A 17572-nucleotide genomic window follows, 5' to 3' on the forward strand; every position below is an offset into this window, starting at 1 on the left:
AATTTTTTACTGCATTCATTTGGTAAGTGCCAGAGTGAGAAGAGGTTTAAAAATAATTAGCGCAGGCTTACTTTTACCGCATGCCTTTGGTAAGCGCAGGAGTGAGAAGAGGTTTTAAATTATTTAGCGTCCCGGCGGCAATTCAAGGAAATACGGTACTTGTCTTCCACCTAGTAATCCACTGTGGACAGACGAAACCAAGAGGTTCAGCGAACATTTTTTGGCAGGCATTCACATTTTGGCACAACACCAGTTTCCCAGTATTTGGAGTATTTCCCTTTCTCCCATCCACATTATATTTCCAATTGTGATTACTTATGGAGTATATTGTGAAGACTTTGAGAACAGGAAGTGAACAAAAGTTTTAGCAACTGTTATGTAAAAGAAAAGGGGCAGGATTAAATAAACTCTGCTTCTTCCTACTCCTTTTCGAACATTTTGAAAAGAGAAACTGGAATTTGTGATGTATTATGTTGTATGCTTGCATGTTCGAAATAAACTCAAACTCAAACTCAAACTCAAACATGTATTTAGTCAGGAACGCTTTGACGTTCCACCTCGTCAGCTCCTAGCGGGGTGTTTGAAATGTCCCAGGGGCCTTGAATGCAGCATCATGACATCGTCAGACCGGAAGCGGATGTGCGACTTGTGTTTTGTCCGGTAAAGTAACTGTTGGCGACCCGACTCGGCGGCATGTTGAACACATTAGCGTCACTTTGTGAGTTGTTGATTTATTTCAGTCGCTATTGTTAGAACTGAATAAGCAAAAATAACCATCGCGATTCTGGTTTTCTCTGTGTCGAAATCCAGGCGGACTCTTGTTTACCTTCCATCCATCCATTTTTTACCGCTTATTCCCTCTTGGGGTCGCGGGGGGCATTGAAATATAACCTGCGATATGAATCCAAACCCATTTGGAGGCGCACCAGGTGGAGGTGTGCAAGGGACCAACGCCACGTCGTTCGAACAGAAAACCTCCAACAGTTTGTCTCAAAATGTTGGTGTTTTTCAGCCATCAGCGTTTGGCACACCGTCGGCCACGAATCAACCCTCAAACCACGGGAGTATCATTTTTGGACAGAGCTCTGCCTTTGGGCAACAATCAACTAAAGCAACATCACTTCCCAGTAGCACCCCGGCATTTAGTCAGCCTACAGTGGGTGTTGGCAACTTCGGTAGCACCTTTGGAGCAGTTACTGGAGCGAACCCCAGTTTTGGACAAACACAACCCTCTGTCTTTGGTCAGGGCCCAGGTTTTGGACAGAAGGTCACAGGGTCAGGACTGTTCTCAGGTTCCGCAAGTTCCTCAGTGCAACATCAGCCTTTGAGTTTTGGACAATCTCTTTTTGGCCGGCCTTCAACGACCAGTGTGGCCAGCAATGTTTTTGGTGCTCCTCCCACCCAGAGTAGCGGATTTGTACCTGAATTCAGTTTTAAGCCAGCCAATGAAGTGCTTTTCAAACCCATTTTTAGTGAGCCCACAAACCCTCAAACCTCGTTAACGTCCAGCTCACCTTTTGGCAGCGCCACAAAGAAAACAAGTTTCACCGCTGACTTATTGGGTGCAAAGTCTGGGTCGCATGGATTCAGTTTCTCCGAGCCTGCCGCAGCTCCATCACTTCCAGTCCAAGACAACCCGTTAACAACAGCCAAGAACACTGGCCCGTCCAGCTTGCTGCAGTTCACATTTTCCCAGCCTGCTGTCCCCTCTAGTTCCAATACCAATGCACCCATCACCCAACCCAAAACTGTGCCAACTTTTAGCTTTTCATCCAAAGCCCTTCAACCTCAGACGGCGCAACTTTCTGCAGGAAGTAGTATTGTTCAGCCCTCATCTTTTGGTGAGATTAAATCTGCAGCGGAGTCTACTTCCGACCATAAGGTGGCTCAAGAGGATGAGCCAAATGTATTTGCACCATTTAGAAAAGGTATGAAACGGAGAGATGAGCCTTCAATGGAGCTGTCAAGCAATGTGACAGAAGTTGTTGCGGAAGATGAAGAAACAGCTGAAACATCTTCACCAAGACAACCCCCAAAGAGACCCAATAGAAGGTCTCGTGTCCCATCAATTAATTTATTCACCAGAGCACTAAGTGGACTTCGAAAAGACAAGTCCAGTCCAGTTCGACAGGGGGCGAATGAGACTCTGCAACAAAAGTCACAGGAGATGAGTGATCAGCCCCAAGTACTTGAAGAACCCCTGACTGCTACGACATTTGGGGTACAAACCATGAGCCCGGTGGTGCCAGAAAAGTCTGAAGAGTCAGGTGAGCTTTCACACTAATTTACATTTTTTGTGAGTGTGTAAGTGTGAAGGTATAATAATAACAACCTTGCAAACGCTGTACTGTTTTTTGAAACAGTTGTTCTAGTCACACTGGAGGGATTGAATTACCTCGTTTACTTTTAAATACAGCCAAGCCTTTTAATCTGACTAATGCACAAATTTATATTTAACATGGGCTTTAAAAAAATTATGCCATTTGAGGCCTAATTTTCTTGATTAGGAGGCGCATGAATGCTGACTTAATTGTTTTTAAAAATGTATCTCTATTATACGCAAAGTTGGTTTTAGATACGGGCCACTCAGACGATGGCCACCGTGACATTATCTGTATGCCGCAAGAGTGAGGAGAAAACAAAGATTTGTGTTTAGTGCTTAGCGATGGTTGCGCCCTCATACTTCTCACAAGTGGATGCAACCAAACCATAGACGATAAGGGATTCCATTGAATGAGAATTAGCCTGATTGCAACATCACAAAATCTTGAGGCTTTGGCATCTGCATCAACATTTGCAAAATGTACGAGCGCACAGGGCGGCATTGATGAAGAGGCTATACAATACTACAAATATTGCCGTTGACTCATTGTGAACTGGAGGTCCATATGCATTGAAGTCCTATTTAAGTCATATTGCTTGCTGCCCATACTTGACCTTCTGTTTATCTTTCTCAGAGTCACCAAAAACCTCTGAAATGACGGCGGAAACGAAGACTTCTATAAGATCTGGTGTACGAAGCGATAGCTTGGACAGCCTCAGTGGTATGTCTCCTACTGACTGCACTGTCATTCAGTGCAGAAATGTTCCTCCAGCCCTCAACAAGAGGAACATATTAGAAAAGCACTTTGCTCGATTTGGCAAAGTCTGCAAAGTGTTTTGCCGGCCCGGCAAGAACATGGCTACTGTGCACTTTGATAATCATGTAAGCAAAACCAATTTTACATTCACGTGCTTTTTGTTTGTGCAATATGTCATAATAATTATCTGCTAGACTGGTTTGTCTTTTTGTTCACATGAGGTTAATTTTTGTGTTAGCCATTGCTATTGCAATTATAAACAATTTTTTGTTGTTTATTTCACTCTTATTTACATGTCTTGCTGACAGACATTGTTACCTTGTGTGTGTAGCATTTGGTGAAAATCAAATCACCAATCCATTCCCACTCATCATACTACAATGGTTTGTTAATAGATTCCAACCTAAGTTACCTTTTTGTTTTCCTTAAATGTAATTTCTCTCAGGCATCCGCGGCAAAGGCAAAGAAAAAAGGAAAATACCTTAATCGGAAAGAACTCCTTCTTTTGTGGCAGAAAAAGAAATCAAGTAAATATGATAAATCATTTATTTTAATGAATGCTCCTTTTGTAATAAAACATAGGTAGGCAGACACTAAGCTGGTGCGTATTTGTCTTGTGCATAAATTAGGTCCAGGTGATAAAAGTAGCAGACCCACATCTGGACAAAAGGAGCTAGAGGGCGCTAAGGAGGACACAAGTTTTAAGGCTGCTTCCTCGCCCCTCAGAAGACCTGTGCTCAGGCCTCCAGCTGGCAGCACCTTCAGCCTCAGGTAAGTATTTTTTATTGAAATGGGTAGTTCAGTTGAGTTTGTGTTTTTTTCAAACATGCAGGCATACAACATGATACACCACAAATTCCAGTTTCTTTATTCAACATGTTCGAAAAGGGGTAGGAAGAAGCAGAGTTTATTTAATCCTAGTAGAATTATTATTGCCAGTTTGACTCGAGAGCAATTATTTCTATTTCCATTATTTCCTCTTATAGACCTATAAAAATCAGAGGTTGACCAGTAGTCCAGAATTAGTAGTTAAACTTTAGATGGCATAAGACGTAATAAAGTATATTTGGACTGATCAATCAGTCAATCAAATTTTATCAATCTAGCCCATAATCACAGGTGTCTAAAAAGCGACAACGACCTCCTCGGCTCAGATCCCACATAAGGGCAAGAAAAAACTAAACCCAATGGGAAAACGAGAAACCTTGAAAGGTACCCCCCTGGGTAACTGGTGCAGTGGATGCCGAGTGGATACAGTTAATATTCTGAGAGTCAAGTGCATAGTGGGGCCAGCAGGGGAACCTCATGTAGACACGTCGCGGCGCAGAGACGTCACCGACTGATGCATAAGGAATGGTCACCCCCGGTCCCGACTTCATGTGAAAGTCCAGTCCATTGCTAGACCAGCAGGGGATCAGCATGAAAGGGGACAAGTCAGCGGTGTAGAGACGTCACCAACTGATGCAAAGAGGAGTTGACCGTCCTGGGCCCCGACTTTAAACAGCTAGTGCCGCATCCGTGGAGGCTGATCTGTGGTCACCAGATGACCACTCCACGCAGGAAAGGGGGGCAGAGAAGAAAAGACAGACAGCAGATAAGTTGTTCCAAAAAGGAGTCTATTTAAAGGCTAGAGTATACAAATTAGTTTAAAGATGGGACTTAAAGGCCTACTGAAATGAGATTTTCTTATTTAAAAGGGGATAGCAGGTCCATTCTATGTGTCATACTTGATCATTTTGCGATATTGCAATATTTTTGCTGAAAGGATTTAGTAGAGAACATCGACAAAGTTCGCAACTTTTGGCCGCTAATGAAAAAGCCTTGCCTTTACCGAAAGTATGTGCGCGTGACGTCACCGGTGTGAGGGCTCCTCACATCCTCATATTGTTTATAATGTGAGCCACCAGCAGTAAGAGCAATTCGGACCGAGGAAGCGACAATTTCCCCATTAATTTGAGCGAGGATGAAAGATTTGTGGATGAGGATATTGATAGTGAAGGACTAGAAAAAATAAAAAAAATAAATAAATAAAAAGTGACGGCTCCGGGGGACGGCAGTGTGAGCGTTTCAGATGTAATTAGACACATTTACTAGGATAATTCTGGAAGATCCCTTATCTGCTTTAATAGTGTTTTAGTGAGATTGTAAAGACATACCTCAAAGTCGGATGGCTGCGGTGAACACGCCAGCGTCTCGGAGAGAAGCTGAGGAGCCAAGCTCACAGCTGCCTTTTTCGACAGCTGCTGCAGGAGGATGCATAATCCACTGATTTCTCCGGTAAGAGCCGACTTAATATCACAATTTCCCCATTCAAAAACATGCTGGTTGACGTACAGAAACATGTTCGCTTGACCGCTCTGTGTTAAGGCTTCACAACAAACTAAGAAACACCGGCTGTGTTTCGGTGCTAAAGACAGCTGCAATACACCGCTTTCCACCAACAGCATTGTTCTTTATAGTCTCCATTATTAATTGAACAAATTGCAAAAGATTCAGCAACACAGATGTCCAAATTACTGTGTAATTATGCGATGAAAAGAGACGACTTTTAGCCGTAAGTGGTGCTGAGCTAATATGTCCCCTCCAACCAATAACGTCACAAACACACGTCATCATTCCGCTACGTTTTCAACAAGAAACTCCGCGGGAAATTTAAAATTGTATTTCAGTAAACTAAACCGGCCGTATTGGCATGTTTTGCAATGTTAATATTTCATCATTGATATATAAACTATCAGACTCCGTGGTGGGTAGTAGTGGGTTTCAGTAGGCCTTTAAATGCTTCTACTGAGGCAGCATCTCTTACAGGTAGGGCATTCCAGAATACCGTAGCACGAATAGAAAATGCTCTAAAGCCAGCAGACTTTTATTGGGCTCCTGGAATCACTAATAAGCCGGAGTTCTTTGAACGCAGATTTCTGGCGTGTTACAATAATAGTCACGTAGTAACTAACTACATTACTTTGTTCTGTTAAGGCACTCTCCTAGCCTCCTCTTCCTTATAGATTCTTTCTGCTAGACTACGATTACCAATATGTGGACAGCAATAAAGTTGGACCATCAGTATCGTTGGTCTGCGTCTAGGAAATGCATCAATATATATTTGTCTTTCATTTGTCTGACAGCTCAGCTGTGAAGAAACCATTGTTGACCAGGTCTCTCCAGTTTGACACTGAACACCAGAAAGACAGCGTCATGGACATGCAAAGCACCAAGAGTTTCGTTCCCTCTGCTATTGTCGCCCTGATCGGCGTCATGGCTGAAACATCCGAGGACAAGTACCGCCTGCTAGAACAGAGGGACAAAATTTTGCGTCAAGGTATGGCTACCATCTATCCACTAGAGCAGAGGTCGGAAACGCAAAATGTTGAAAGAGCCATATTGGATCAAAGATACAAAAAAACATCTGTGTGGATCCGCAAAAAAATAGAAGCCTCATATAAGTGTTATAATGAGGGCAACACATGATGTAAGAGTCAATATTAGTTATATTAGTCTAATATCAAAATTACTACGTGTCGCAGGCTGACGCAAATCTTCATTGACAGAAATGTTAAAATGTAATAATATTTATTCTACACATTTTTATAAAATTGAAAACTTTAGTAAAACGTAGGCTTCTAGGAGAGTGAGCTAATGCCTGGAAATTACTGGTTTTGAATGGCCAAAGTTATAGATGTGTGTGTCCAAGTTAAAGGAAACTGCAGACTGTCTTCGTGTAATGAATTTATTACAATATTTGCAAGCTGGGTAACATTTGCTGTGGTCTATATTAGCACACAAACACTATCAAAAATGGAGCTAATATTACATAGAGTTAATGTGTCATGATACATGCATTTGGTAGCCATTTGTGTTATTTATATTTCTGTAGTCCTGCATATATAAAGTCAATTAATAATTTGTAGTTTGATGAATACTTGGGCCTACTGCACTACTGCTCTTTGGTGTTGGTCATTGTGGTGGTGTTTGATTCATACTTGTGCCTACTGTGATACTGCACTTTGTGTTGGCCATTATGGTTTTGGTAGCCATTGTAGCTGAGATAGGCACCAGCGCCCCCCGCGACCCCAAAAGGGAATAAGCGGTAGAAAATGGATGGATGGATGGATGCATATTTTTATTAAGTTAAATTATAAATGCTTTAAATTAGAAACTGTCATTTACATTGTGTGTAATTTACAGCACCTGTGACGAGAGCATATAGGGGTGCACAGATGAAACTGAATGGACAAATGTGGGGTTCAGAGACTGTCGGTGGAAACAGTTTTGACCACTTCTTACGCAACACTTTAGCCTTAGTTTTGTTAATAGCTTTGTATGCAGCTAAAGTTGTTTTTGTTAACCTTGGATGGACTGTTGGAAAGAAGACCTTTTTGCAAATAAAGCTATTTTTTGAGAGATTTAAGTTGGAGTCTGAAGTGCGTTTGATAGTGCACCACCTTTCCGGGCTCAGCTCGCGGCTTTTGGTTTGTAACATGGGGAAGTTTGGAAAGGCCGATTACAATGCAAATATAAATTAAATACACATTAGACATAAGTAAAGGAAATTAAATGAGCTCAAATATACCTACGAAGTAGGCATGATGATGCAATATGGACATATAGCTAGCCTAAATAGCATGATAGCATTGATTAGCTTGCAGTCAAGCACTGACCAAATATGCCTGATTGGCACTCCAACAAGTCAACAACATCAACAAAGCTCACGTGTCCATAAAATAAGTGTTTCTTTGGCAACTCTGGGAAAGTTGCACATAAAAACAAAGTATGGTAAGTTCAACAACCGGCAAAATTAGTACGACAAAACGGTATTCACCAAATACTCTCATCAGTGAAGCATGTTTAATAGAAACATTTGTATATCGACCAAAAGAAAGGTTTGTGTCATGTGTGTCCTTCCACAGAAACCAAATTAAATTTCCTCATAATTTTAAATTATCATGCATTTTTAAAAAAGCTCCAGGGAGCCAGTAGAGTGTTGCTAAAGAGCCGCAAGTTGCCGACCCTCGCACTAGAGTCTAGCGCGAGGGTGTTCAGACTTGTCACAGAACAAGTTAAAACGTTTTGTGCTTTAAAGATGCTAAAAGCAATCCTATGTAAATTACTTAATATGTTTAGCTATCCGAACAAAACACCCACATCCTTGTGTTATAAATTACAGAGCAAATTAGTGTGCTATCTAACAATACAAGTCGTTAATAATGAATGCATATATATACATTTTTACAATATGCTGAATGCCTATAAGAACAAAAACAAAGCTGCAGTTGTTGGGGTTTGGGCGCCCTTGCACTAGATTAAGGTATTGTTAACAGCTGCTTTGAACCACAAGCAAAAGAAAAATGTCAAGCCTTTACTTTTGTTCACTAGATCGAACCAAAAACGCAGACATGGACCTCTCAAAGGTGTTTGTGGGAACGTGTCCTGACATGTGTCCCGAGAAGGAGCGATACATGAGGGAAACGAGAAACCAGCTGAGCATGTACGAAGTTCATGCGAACACAGAAATGGTAATTTGTCATTTTTATTCGTTTTGTGTGTTTTTAGAATACAGCAGAATCTTTATAGTTGAATACAATCCTTTTCTGAGATAAAGTCCGCCAATACGTTTTTGAGGAGTGTTGTCGTCTACTGTAACAGACAGCCAAACACAGCAAATCGAAGGAAAAATGAAATAGCCAAGTCCATACGTCTTAATTTTGTTGTCTGTCGCTTCCCAACAGGAGGCAAGGCTTCTAGCATACACACAGAAAAGTGTAGCTTTATAACATAAATGTAAAGTAACCTCTGCGATGAGGTGGCGACTTGTCCAGGGTGTACCCCGCCTTCCGCCCGATTGTAGCTGGGATAGGCGCCAGCGCCCCACGCGACCCCAAAAAGGGAATAAATGGTAGAAAATGGATGGGTGGATGGGTAAAGTAACCTTGTAGAAAGGCTTTGTATCGCCCCCAAAATTGAAACATATGTTCCTTATCCCATTTTTGACATTTCCTGAAAGTATAATTAAAATCCTCCCATATCTTTTTGAATCATTTTGCAAACTGACAAACCCCAAGAAATACTTCAGGGGAATTACACTTTTTCTGGAATTTTGCCTAACGTTCACTATCATTATGAAAGACATGACGACAGATGTATTTTTTAATGCATTATAAATAGTATATTATTGCAATCAAAAGTCTGCTTACAATGGAGCTTTATGGGAGCCGTTCTAGTCTGCTAATAAAGCCTTTAAAACATCCAGAATACCGCCATTAAGATTTGATATACATGATGTAAGTGTATATGTAATGTAGTAACAGGCACATTTCTAATAACATTTAATATTTACGTATTTTGCTCATTTTAAGTATACGTGGTGCAATAATTAAATAAAACCCATAACGACATTCGCTTTTTTTACATCACTGATTACTCCTCACTGCAGAATTTATTAGAGCCAACAAACATAAAAAAATATCACTTACTGTACAAGGTCTGCTGCCTTTGGGATGGTTACGGCGAGGATGGCCATATTTTGCCATTTAGATAAAGAATGACTCGTAATCCTATCGAAAAAAGGGGAGAAGAACCAAGAGTCTCAAGCGTGTCGTTCTCACCGTATCCGTGTCCAAATTGGCTGTCAAAGTGTAACCACTTGACAGATTACGTCCTCATTCCTCTACTATCCAGGTGAGAGGCATGATTTATGATCTAGAACAGGGGTCACCAACCTTTTTGAAACCAAGAGCTACTTCTTGGGTACTGATTAATGTGAAGGGCTACCAGTTTGATACACACTTAAATAAATTGGCACAAATAGCCAATTTGCTCAATTTACCTTTAATAAATGAATCTATATATCTATATATATGTGTATATATATATATATATATATACATATATATATATATATATATATATATATATATATATATATATATATATATATATAAATAAATGGGTATTTCTGTCTGTCATTCCGTCGTACATTTTTTTTCCTTTTACAAAAGGTTTTTTGTAGAGAATAAATGATGGAAAAAACACTTAATTGAACGGTTTAAAAGAGGAGAAAACACAAAAAAAATTAAAATTACATTTTGAAACATAGTTTATCTTCAATTTCGACTCTTTAAAATTCAACTGAAAAAAATAAGAGAAAAACCAGCTATTTTGAATCTTTTTGAAAAAAAAAAATAATAATTTATGGAACATCATTAGTAATTTTTCCTGATTAAGATTAATTTTAGAATTTTGATGACATGTTTTAAATAGGTTAAAATCCAATCTACACTTATATATATAACAAATTGGACCAAGCTATATTTCTAATAAAGACAAATCATTATTTCTTCTAGATTTCCCAGAATAAACATTTGAAAAGAAATTCAAAAGACTTTGAAATAAGATTTAAATCTGATTCTCCAGATTTTCTAGATTTGCCAGAATATTTTTTATTTATTTTAATCATACGTTTGAAGAAATATTTCACAAATATCCTTTGTCGAAAAAACAGAAGCTAAAATGAAGAATTAAATTAAAATGTATTTATTATTCTTTACAATAAAACATTTTTTTTACTTGAACATTGATTTAAATTGTCAGGAAAGAAGAAGAAGGAATTTAAAAGGTAAAAAGGTATATGTTTTTAAAAATCCTAAAGTCATTGTTAAGCTTGTATTTTTTCTCTAAAATTGTCTTTCTGAAAGTTGTAAGAAGCAAAGTAAAAAAATTAACAAATTTATTTAAACAAGTGAAGACCAAGTCTTTAAAATATTTTCTTGGATTTTCAAATTCTATTTGAGTTATGTCTCTCTTAGAATTAAAAATGTCGAGCAAAGCAAGACCAGCTTGCTAGTAAATAAATAAAATTTAAAAAATAGACGCAGATCACTGGTAAGTGCTGCTATGTTTAGAACAGGCCAGTGGGCTACTCATCTGGTCCTTACGGGCTACCTGGTGCCCGCGGGCACCGCGTTGGTGACCCCTGATCTAGAATAAAGTAGGACTAGCAAGGAAACGAGGAAGCAGCTCATCAGTCGAACATGTCCACATTGGCACGCAAGCTTGTGATCACGGCGCTGCTTTAAATAGTTTGTGTAATAATATCACTAATGCTATGTTAATATTCAAGTCACAAAATGTAAATGGAGTATGATGGGTTTTTGGGTGGTTATTTATTGAGTTTTACGGGCAGAAAAGAGGATCTCCCTTTGGCTCCGCTTTAAGCTGACTTGTATTTACGTTTATTTACGAGTTAGAATGAATTAAAAAAATACATTTGTTATGTCTTTCATAATGTTTGGCAACGATAGGCTAAATTAAAAAAAAAAAGTGCAGTTCCCCTTTAATCTGTTGGTGGAAGTAATTATCACTTCCAGGGTCAAGCTGTCATTCTAATGAAACTGTCAAATAAACCATAAAACACCCCACCATTGATGCCAAGTAAGGCTGAATAAAAGTATTCAATCCTTGTGTAACTAAAAAAATTGTAAGAAAAGGCAAAACACAGTAATATTTTGTCAGGCACATTGAGGTGTTGTGCTATGTCCTAAGTGATATCACACTTTTACAAGCCTGGCGTGACTTCAAATGTGAGTTTTACCCCCAAAATTGGTAAATTATAAATTTTATCACTTTGTAGCAGTGCTTCTCAATTATTACGCATCTACCAGGAGGCATTTCACAATCCCCCTTCCACTGTCACTATAAATGGTATAAATTGTCTATAAAATTGTTATAAGTACGCCTCTGCATAACATTATATCCTTATTAACATTAAGTAAAACAAATAACTTATAATAAAGAATATTTTTAATAGCAGTGTTTTTTTGTCCAATTCGATACAGCAAATATTTAGTGCATCAATTTGTCTGAAATTAAAAAAGTTATCCTTATTGAAGCTAAACTCTTTTGACTGATTTAAAAGTAAACTCAATAAATACTAATACATTCAAATGGATCAGCAACATTATCTCAGGAGAACAGCATACAAAAACACTTTAACCGACAAAACAAAAATGGTCAGGGTTAATGGCTACAATGACCACATTTTGCACAGCTTTTTGAAGCATAATAGTGATAAAGCATGTACTTTTTGAGAAGGACTGCCTTCGAGCAAGGGGTTTGCAACACTAGAGCTACTTGAAACATAACCCTTTTGAAGGGATACTTGTTTGACCTAACCTTTTATAAATTAATCATTACAAAAGTGTATTAAACACCGTTTAATACACTGCGCTTAACGATTTATATTTCAAATAATTTAATTTAAATATATGTCAACTTTGCGTAATTTATAGTATTTCTGATTCTGATAATCCATGACACATTTGCAAAATTAAAAACCACATAAGGCAAAACAAAAATGTTTGGAACTACAAATTACTTATTTGTGTGGTGCGACCATATGCCCACGAACCACACACAGCGTTGGCTATGCTTGTCTCAGAGGTTCAACTGTAATTGTATTTAACTCTATCGTATCATATTTTATTGGGAAAGTAATGAACACACATGTAATTCTAAAAGGGGACTTTTGATGATTTTTAATCTATATTTAACACACTTCCTTGTGATGTAGATAGTTTGTATTGGTTATGCTTTGGTGTAAATTTTACTCCTTTGTCACATTTTTAACTCACTTTCTGCATCTGTCAGTTTTGTGCGTGAAGGTGTTCCCTTTAGATTGCCCCATCCTATGCAAATGTAGCAATTTATCTTTTAAAAAAGCACATTGCTTAAAATATTGAAGACAAACATCACTGCTATTTATTTTTTCAGACAGTCAAAAATAGATTTAATAAACAATTATTTGCATTTAGCAGCAGTTGTCTTTCTGCATGTTGCATGTTATTGTGCAGATGCCACAATTAGATTAAATTGATTCTTAATTGTACCTTTTCTTGTTTCCACAAACAAAGTAGTAATGTGGCTACGATGCCGTCTTTTTTTGTCTTGAGTTTAGCTGCTAATTTAGTGTCATACTAGGCTATCCCATGTTGACAAACAGTCCTGTGTAAGACGCTGTGGGCATTTAAACACAAAAATGTTTATTATATTAACCCAGGCAACAGGGCATGAGACAAGAAGAAATAACATGCACGGCTCCAGGCAGCAGTCTCTGCTCAGCAGACAGAGTAAAGCTGGCCGACAGCATGTACAAGGATGCATGCCCGTATAAGTACGTCCATCAATCTGTGACGTCGATAATGGCCCACCGTTAAAAAGAAATATGCAAAAAAAAAAAAAACAGCAGTAAGAGGCATTCAAAACAACATGCAAGCTCACACCCATTTGCATGCACCATATGGTTTGTTGCTTTGGCATTGTGTAACTCGATTATCCAACATTGTAACAAATGAGTCTGAAAAAGAGGAAAATCGTAATACGTCCCTTATGATATAAATGGCCAATAGTTTATTCCTGTTCACACATTACATACAGGTGAATCATGCAGCAGCCATCAAAGAGTACAGTCGTTCTTCAGCTGACCAGGAGGAGCCCCTTCCCCATGAGCTACGCCCCCTGACAGTGCTCAGCATGACCATGGATTATCTGGTCACCCAGGTCATTGACCAGGGTCACGACAACTTGCAGGATTGGTATGATTTTTTCTGGAACAGGACCCGTGCCATCCGAAAGGTAGGATGTTATATAGAACAGCTAAGCTAACTGATGAGAACCTAGTGAAATATTGTCACACACTGCATCTTTATACCCAGATGGATATTATCATCATTACGATACAGTATGTTATTTTTATAAAAAAGTGTAGCATCGATTACATAGACATTCCCAATTTATACTCAGGCTAAAATGATTTCAAACTAATCTCACAACTGAGCATGTCTTCTCTTGACAACAGGACATCACTCAGCAGCGTCTGTGCTGCCCACACACTGTCTCACTAATAGAGAAGTGTACACGCTTTCACATCCACTGCTCTCACCACCTCTGCGAACAGCCGATGTCTGTTTTTGAGCCTAAGATCAACAATGAGAACCTGACAAAGTGCCTCCAGAGCCTCAAAGAAATGTATGAGGACCTTAAGGACCGGGACATCTACTGCCCCGGAGAGGCTGAGTTCCGCCAGTACAGTGTGCTGCTAAATCTCAATGACGGTGATATCCTACGGTCAGTTCTCAAAATCATATTTACGAAAATATTTGACCCCACATCGAGTGCTTAACCCGCATATATCAAATAACTTCTTCCTTCCTGTCTGGGCAGGCAAGTCCAACAATTACGTGATGAAGTGCGCAACTCTTCTGAAGTGCTTTTTGCAGTGCAGGCATTCGCTGCACTCAACAGCAACAACTTTGTGCGTTTCTTTAAGCTGGTGAAAAAAGCATCGTACCTGGCCAGTTGCCTCCTACACAGATATTTCAATCAGGTCAGTACGTTGTTTTTTCTAGTTCTAATGTTTTATTGCAATTATATTCTTTAAAATGTTACAAATGAAAGCGTTTACTCTATATTATGAAGTGAAGTGAATTATATTTATCTAGCGCTTTTTCTCTAGTTACTGAAAGCACTTTACTTGGTGAAACTCAATATCTAAATTACATTCAAGCCAGTGTGGGTGGCATTGGTAGCAGGTGGGTAAAGTGTCTTGCCCAAGGACACAACGGCAGTGACTTGGATGGCCGAAGCAGGGATTGAACCTGGAACCCTCAAGTTGCTGGCACGGCCCCTCTACCAACTGAGCTATACCACCCCATATTAGGCTCTTCGATAGATCCAGACACATTTTATATGTACAATGCCGATTTTTTCCTTATCCAGAAAATCTTGGTATGTTGGTCATGTTTGTGATTGGTCATTTGCTGCTAACAATGGCCCTCTTAAGTGAACTCTCTCATGACAAGACAAGTATATGGTGACTCAACTAATTAAATTGTTATCCGGCATCTTCGTACCGTTTATCCCAAGTTTTTAATGTAGGCCTAAGTTAATTTGCCAAAACAAAAAAGAGAATAGAAACTATGGATTAGATGTAAATAGTTATTTTTTTCTGTCTGAAAGCGTACAACACTGAACTCCCCTCGTTCATTCAGTCCGCATTCACACTTTGATGGCACATTTATAGCCACAGCGGCCCTGGGCTAGATTTGACAGAAACGTGGCTGTTAATTTGCGCCAACGGCCTCTTCGACCACCGTTAAACATTATTCACAATCATACACCAGTGTGAGTGGCACTGGAAGCAAGGTAGGTGAAGTGTCTTGCCCAAGGACACAACGGCAGTGAAGGCAGAAGCTGCATTCGTACCAGGAACCCTCAAGTACCTGGACAGCTGCTCTACCATGAATAAGTTAAACTTGCTTTGTAGTACTGGCCGCAGGTCTATTATTAGATTGTTCTGATGAACGCTTGTAATTTACACGGGTCAACTTTTATTTGCAGTCGTGTTTGTTCATCCGCTGCTCAACTCTTCTCATGCGTGTCAAATCAAATCTATTATTGTATGAAAAACTGCAAAGAAAAGTGTTTTGAAACTGTTGTCAATTTAAATGATTTGTCCTACTATCTTTCATGCGTATGTATCATGTTCAGTTTATTTTCCTATTGTCAGACACTGTTGAGTGCCATGCAATTTTTTAAAACACAAGTAAATCTGTCTTTCCAGTTCTTTATGTAAAAATCAAAAATAAATATAGTTGGAAAACCACATCATTGTAGCTAATTTTACATATGTGCTTTTGATGATTAGTCATAGTATTTTTTCTGAATATGTTGGTGCAGGTCAGAGCAAGGGCATTGAAGATACTGAATATTGCGCACACTGTGGGTCCACGGTCAACCGCTTTTCCAGTGGAAGACATTGTTCGTATATTAATGTTCCGCAGTGCGGCAGAAGCAATTGACTTCATCCAGCAGTACAACCTGAACGTCAATGATGGGTGAGTGTTTGTGATATTCTGTTATGGCTACATCGTTAAGTTCCATTTCCTATCATTGTTTAGTTGAAAACATTTAGAGTACATACAGTACAGTCAAACCTGTCTATAGCGACCACTCAAGGAAAGTGCAAAAGCGGCCACTATAGAATGTGCGGTTAACTTGATTTACATGTGTTTATTCTAGCGCAGTGGTTCTTAACCTTATTGGAGGTACAGAACGCCACCAATTTCATTTGTGCATTCACCGACCCCTTTAGTGAAAAAATATGTAAATACAAAATTCTAATTCAAGACAAAGTTGTATGATTTTTTTTTTTACTGGTGCACAAAATGAACCGTGCATGAACATCACCTTGTTCAAAGAACAAAACCAACACATGAACTCACAACAAATTACACACCTGCAAATCAGTTTGGGGGTATCCATATTACGCTGATGGGGAAAAGTTTTTATTTACGTGATGAGTTGGGTGTGTCTTGACCTCCGCGGCAGAGGCTCCGCCGAACCCCTGAGGCAGACTCACCGGACCCCTAGGGTTCGATCGAACACAGGTTAAGAACCACTGTTCTAGTGTGTGTGATTGGGTAATAGAAATAGAGTTAGTTAGGACTGCAAAATGTTTAATGGGGCTTGCTGGGACACCTTGCTGTCAGATTTGTACACTTCCTGTCTTTCTGCTATTTGGCATCTGTCTGAAAGTTTGATATCGGTCTGGTATCTAAAATAAATAATAAAGAAATAAGGTTGTGTTAGCCTAACATGTACATGTTGGTTGAGTTTAGCTTCAACCTAAATGTGTTAGCATGTCAGCTAGCACATAACATTACAAGCATACAACAATATACCTAAATAACAGTGCTGCAATGTGTTTTAGCACCGAAATGTCCTGTATAATTTACATAACAAAGGAACTAATCCGCGATCATTAACGAGTCATTAACACTTCCTGTGTTGGTACTTGTTAGTACCTAACCAGAAGTTTTAATAATCAGAATCAGATATACTTTATTAATCCCCGAGGGAGGATTAAAATTTTCAGCACAATCCCATTCAAAATCAGACAAACATTACAGGGAGACAGAACAGGATCGCTGACGGGTCTGCCAACTTCCGGCGCCCCTTACAAAAAGTTTAGATACAGGTAAACAAGTGGGGGTGAATGGGAGAAAAAAATAAAAGATTAGAATAAAATAAAAAAATCGGTCTAATCCTGGGCCCCTGGAGAGGGGGTCCAGACTGAGGCCAAGGGAAAAACAACTCATAGCTATAGTAGACATCCCTCTTACAACATCAAAGAACATTAAAGACAGTAAAGAGTAGAGTTGATACAACCAGCCACTTCTACCTACAGCTATGAATTAAAAGTAAAATAAACATATACACTGTGGTGGCCTCTGCGGTGTTTCACACCATTGTCCGCTGGGGTGGAGGGAGCATGGCCAGAGACAGGAGCAGACCCAACAAAGCAACCAAGAGAGCCGACTCCACTCTCGGCCGCCAACCAACTCTCGACCAGTGTCCAGTCCGCATGGATGAGCGAGGATACGTCCGAGGAGACTGAGGTGTCTGATACCTAGTAGACCAGAACCGGAATTATTATCAAT

At 39.3% G+C, this 17572-nt stretch overlaps 1 protein-coding gene across 2 annotated transcripts in view; it reads left to right on the forward strand.

The window, feature by feature from the left end:
• The first annotated feature begins 560 nt into the window (after positions 1-560).
• Positions 561-17572, forward strand: part of mcm3ap (minichromosome maintenance complex component 3 associated protein) — a 49213-nt gene continuing 32201 nt past the window's right edge. The window contains exons 1-11 of one of the 2 annotated variants that reach the window (XM_061882159.1): positions 561-718; positions 811-2267; positions 2958-3205; positions 3526-3607; positions 3710-3851; positions 6206-6399; positions 8454-8593; positions 13509-13706; positions 13930-14198; positions 14295-14457; positions 15810-15967. In XM_061882159.1, coding sequence (XP_061738143.1) covers positions 899-2267; positions 2958-3205; positions 3526-3607; positions 3710-3851; positions 6206-6399; positions 8454-8593; positions 13509-13706; positions 13930-14198; positions 14295-14457; positions 15810-15967 — 2963 coding nt within the window. In that variant the 5' untranslated portion in view covers positions 561-718; positions 811-898. Of the gene's footprint in view, positions 2268-2957; positions 3206-3525; positions 3608-3709; positions 3852-6205; positions 6400-8453; positions 8594-13508; positions 13707-13929; positions 14199-14294; positions 14458-15809; positions 15968-17572 lie in introns of both variants that reach the window. The other variant, XM_061882160.1, reaches the window with a different exon arrangement.

This window comes from Nerophis ophidion, linkage group LG21, assembly GCF_033978795.1.
Source record: "Nerophis ophidion isolate RoL-2023_Sa linkage group LG21, RoL_Noph_v1.0, whole genome shotgun sequence".
Classification (NCBI taxonomy): domain Eukaryota; kingdom Metazoa; phylum Chordata; class Actinopteri; order Syngnathiformes; family Syngnathidae; genus Nerophis; species Nerophis ophidion.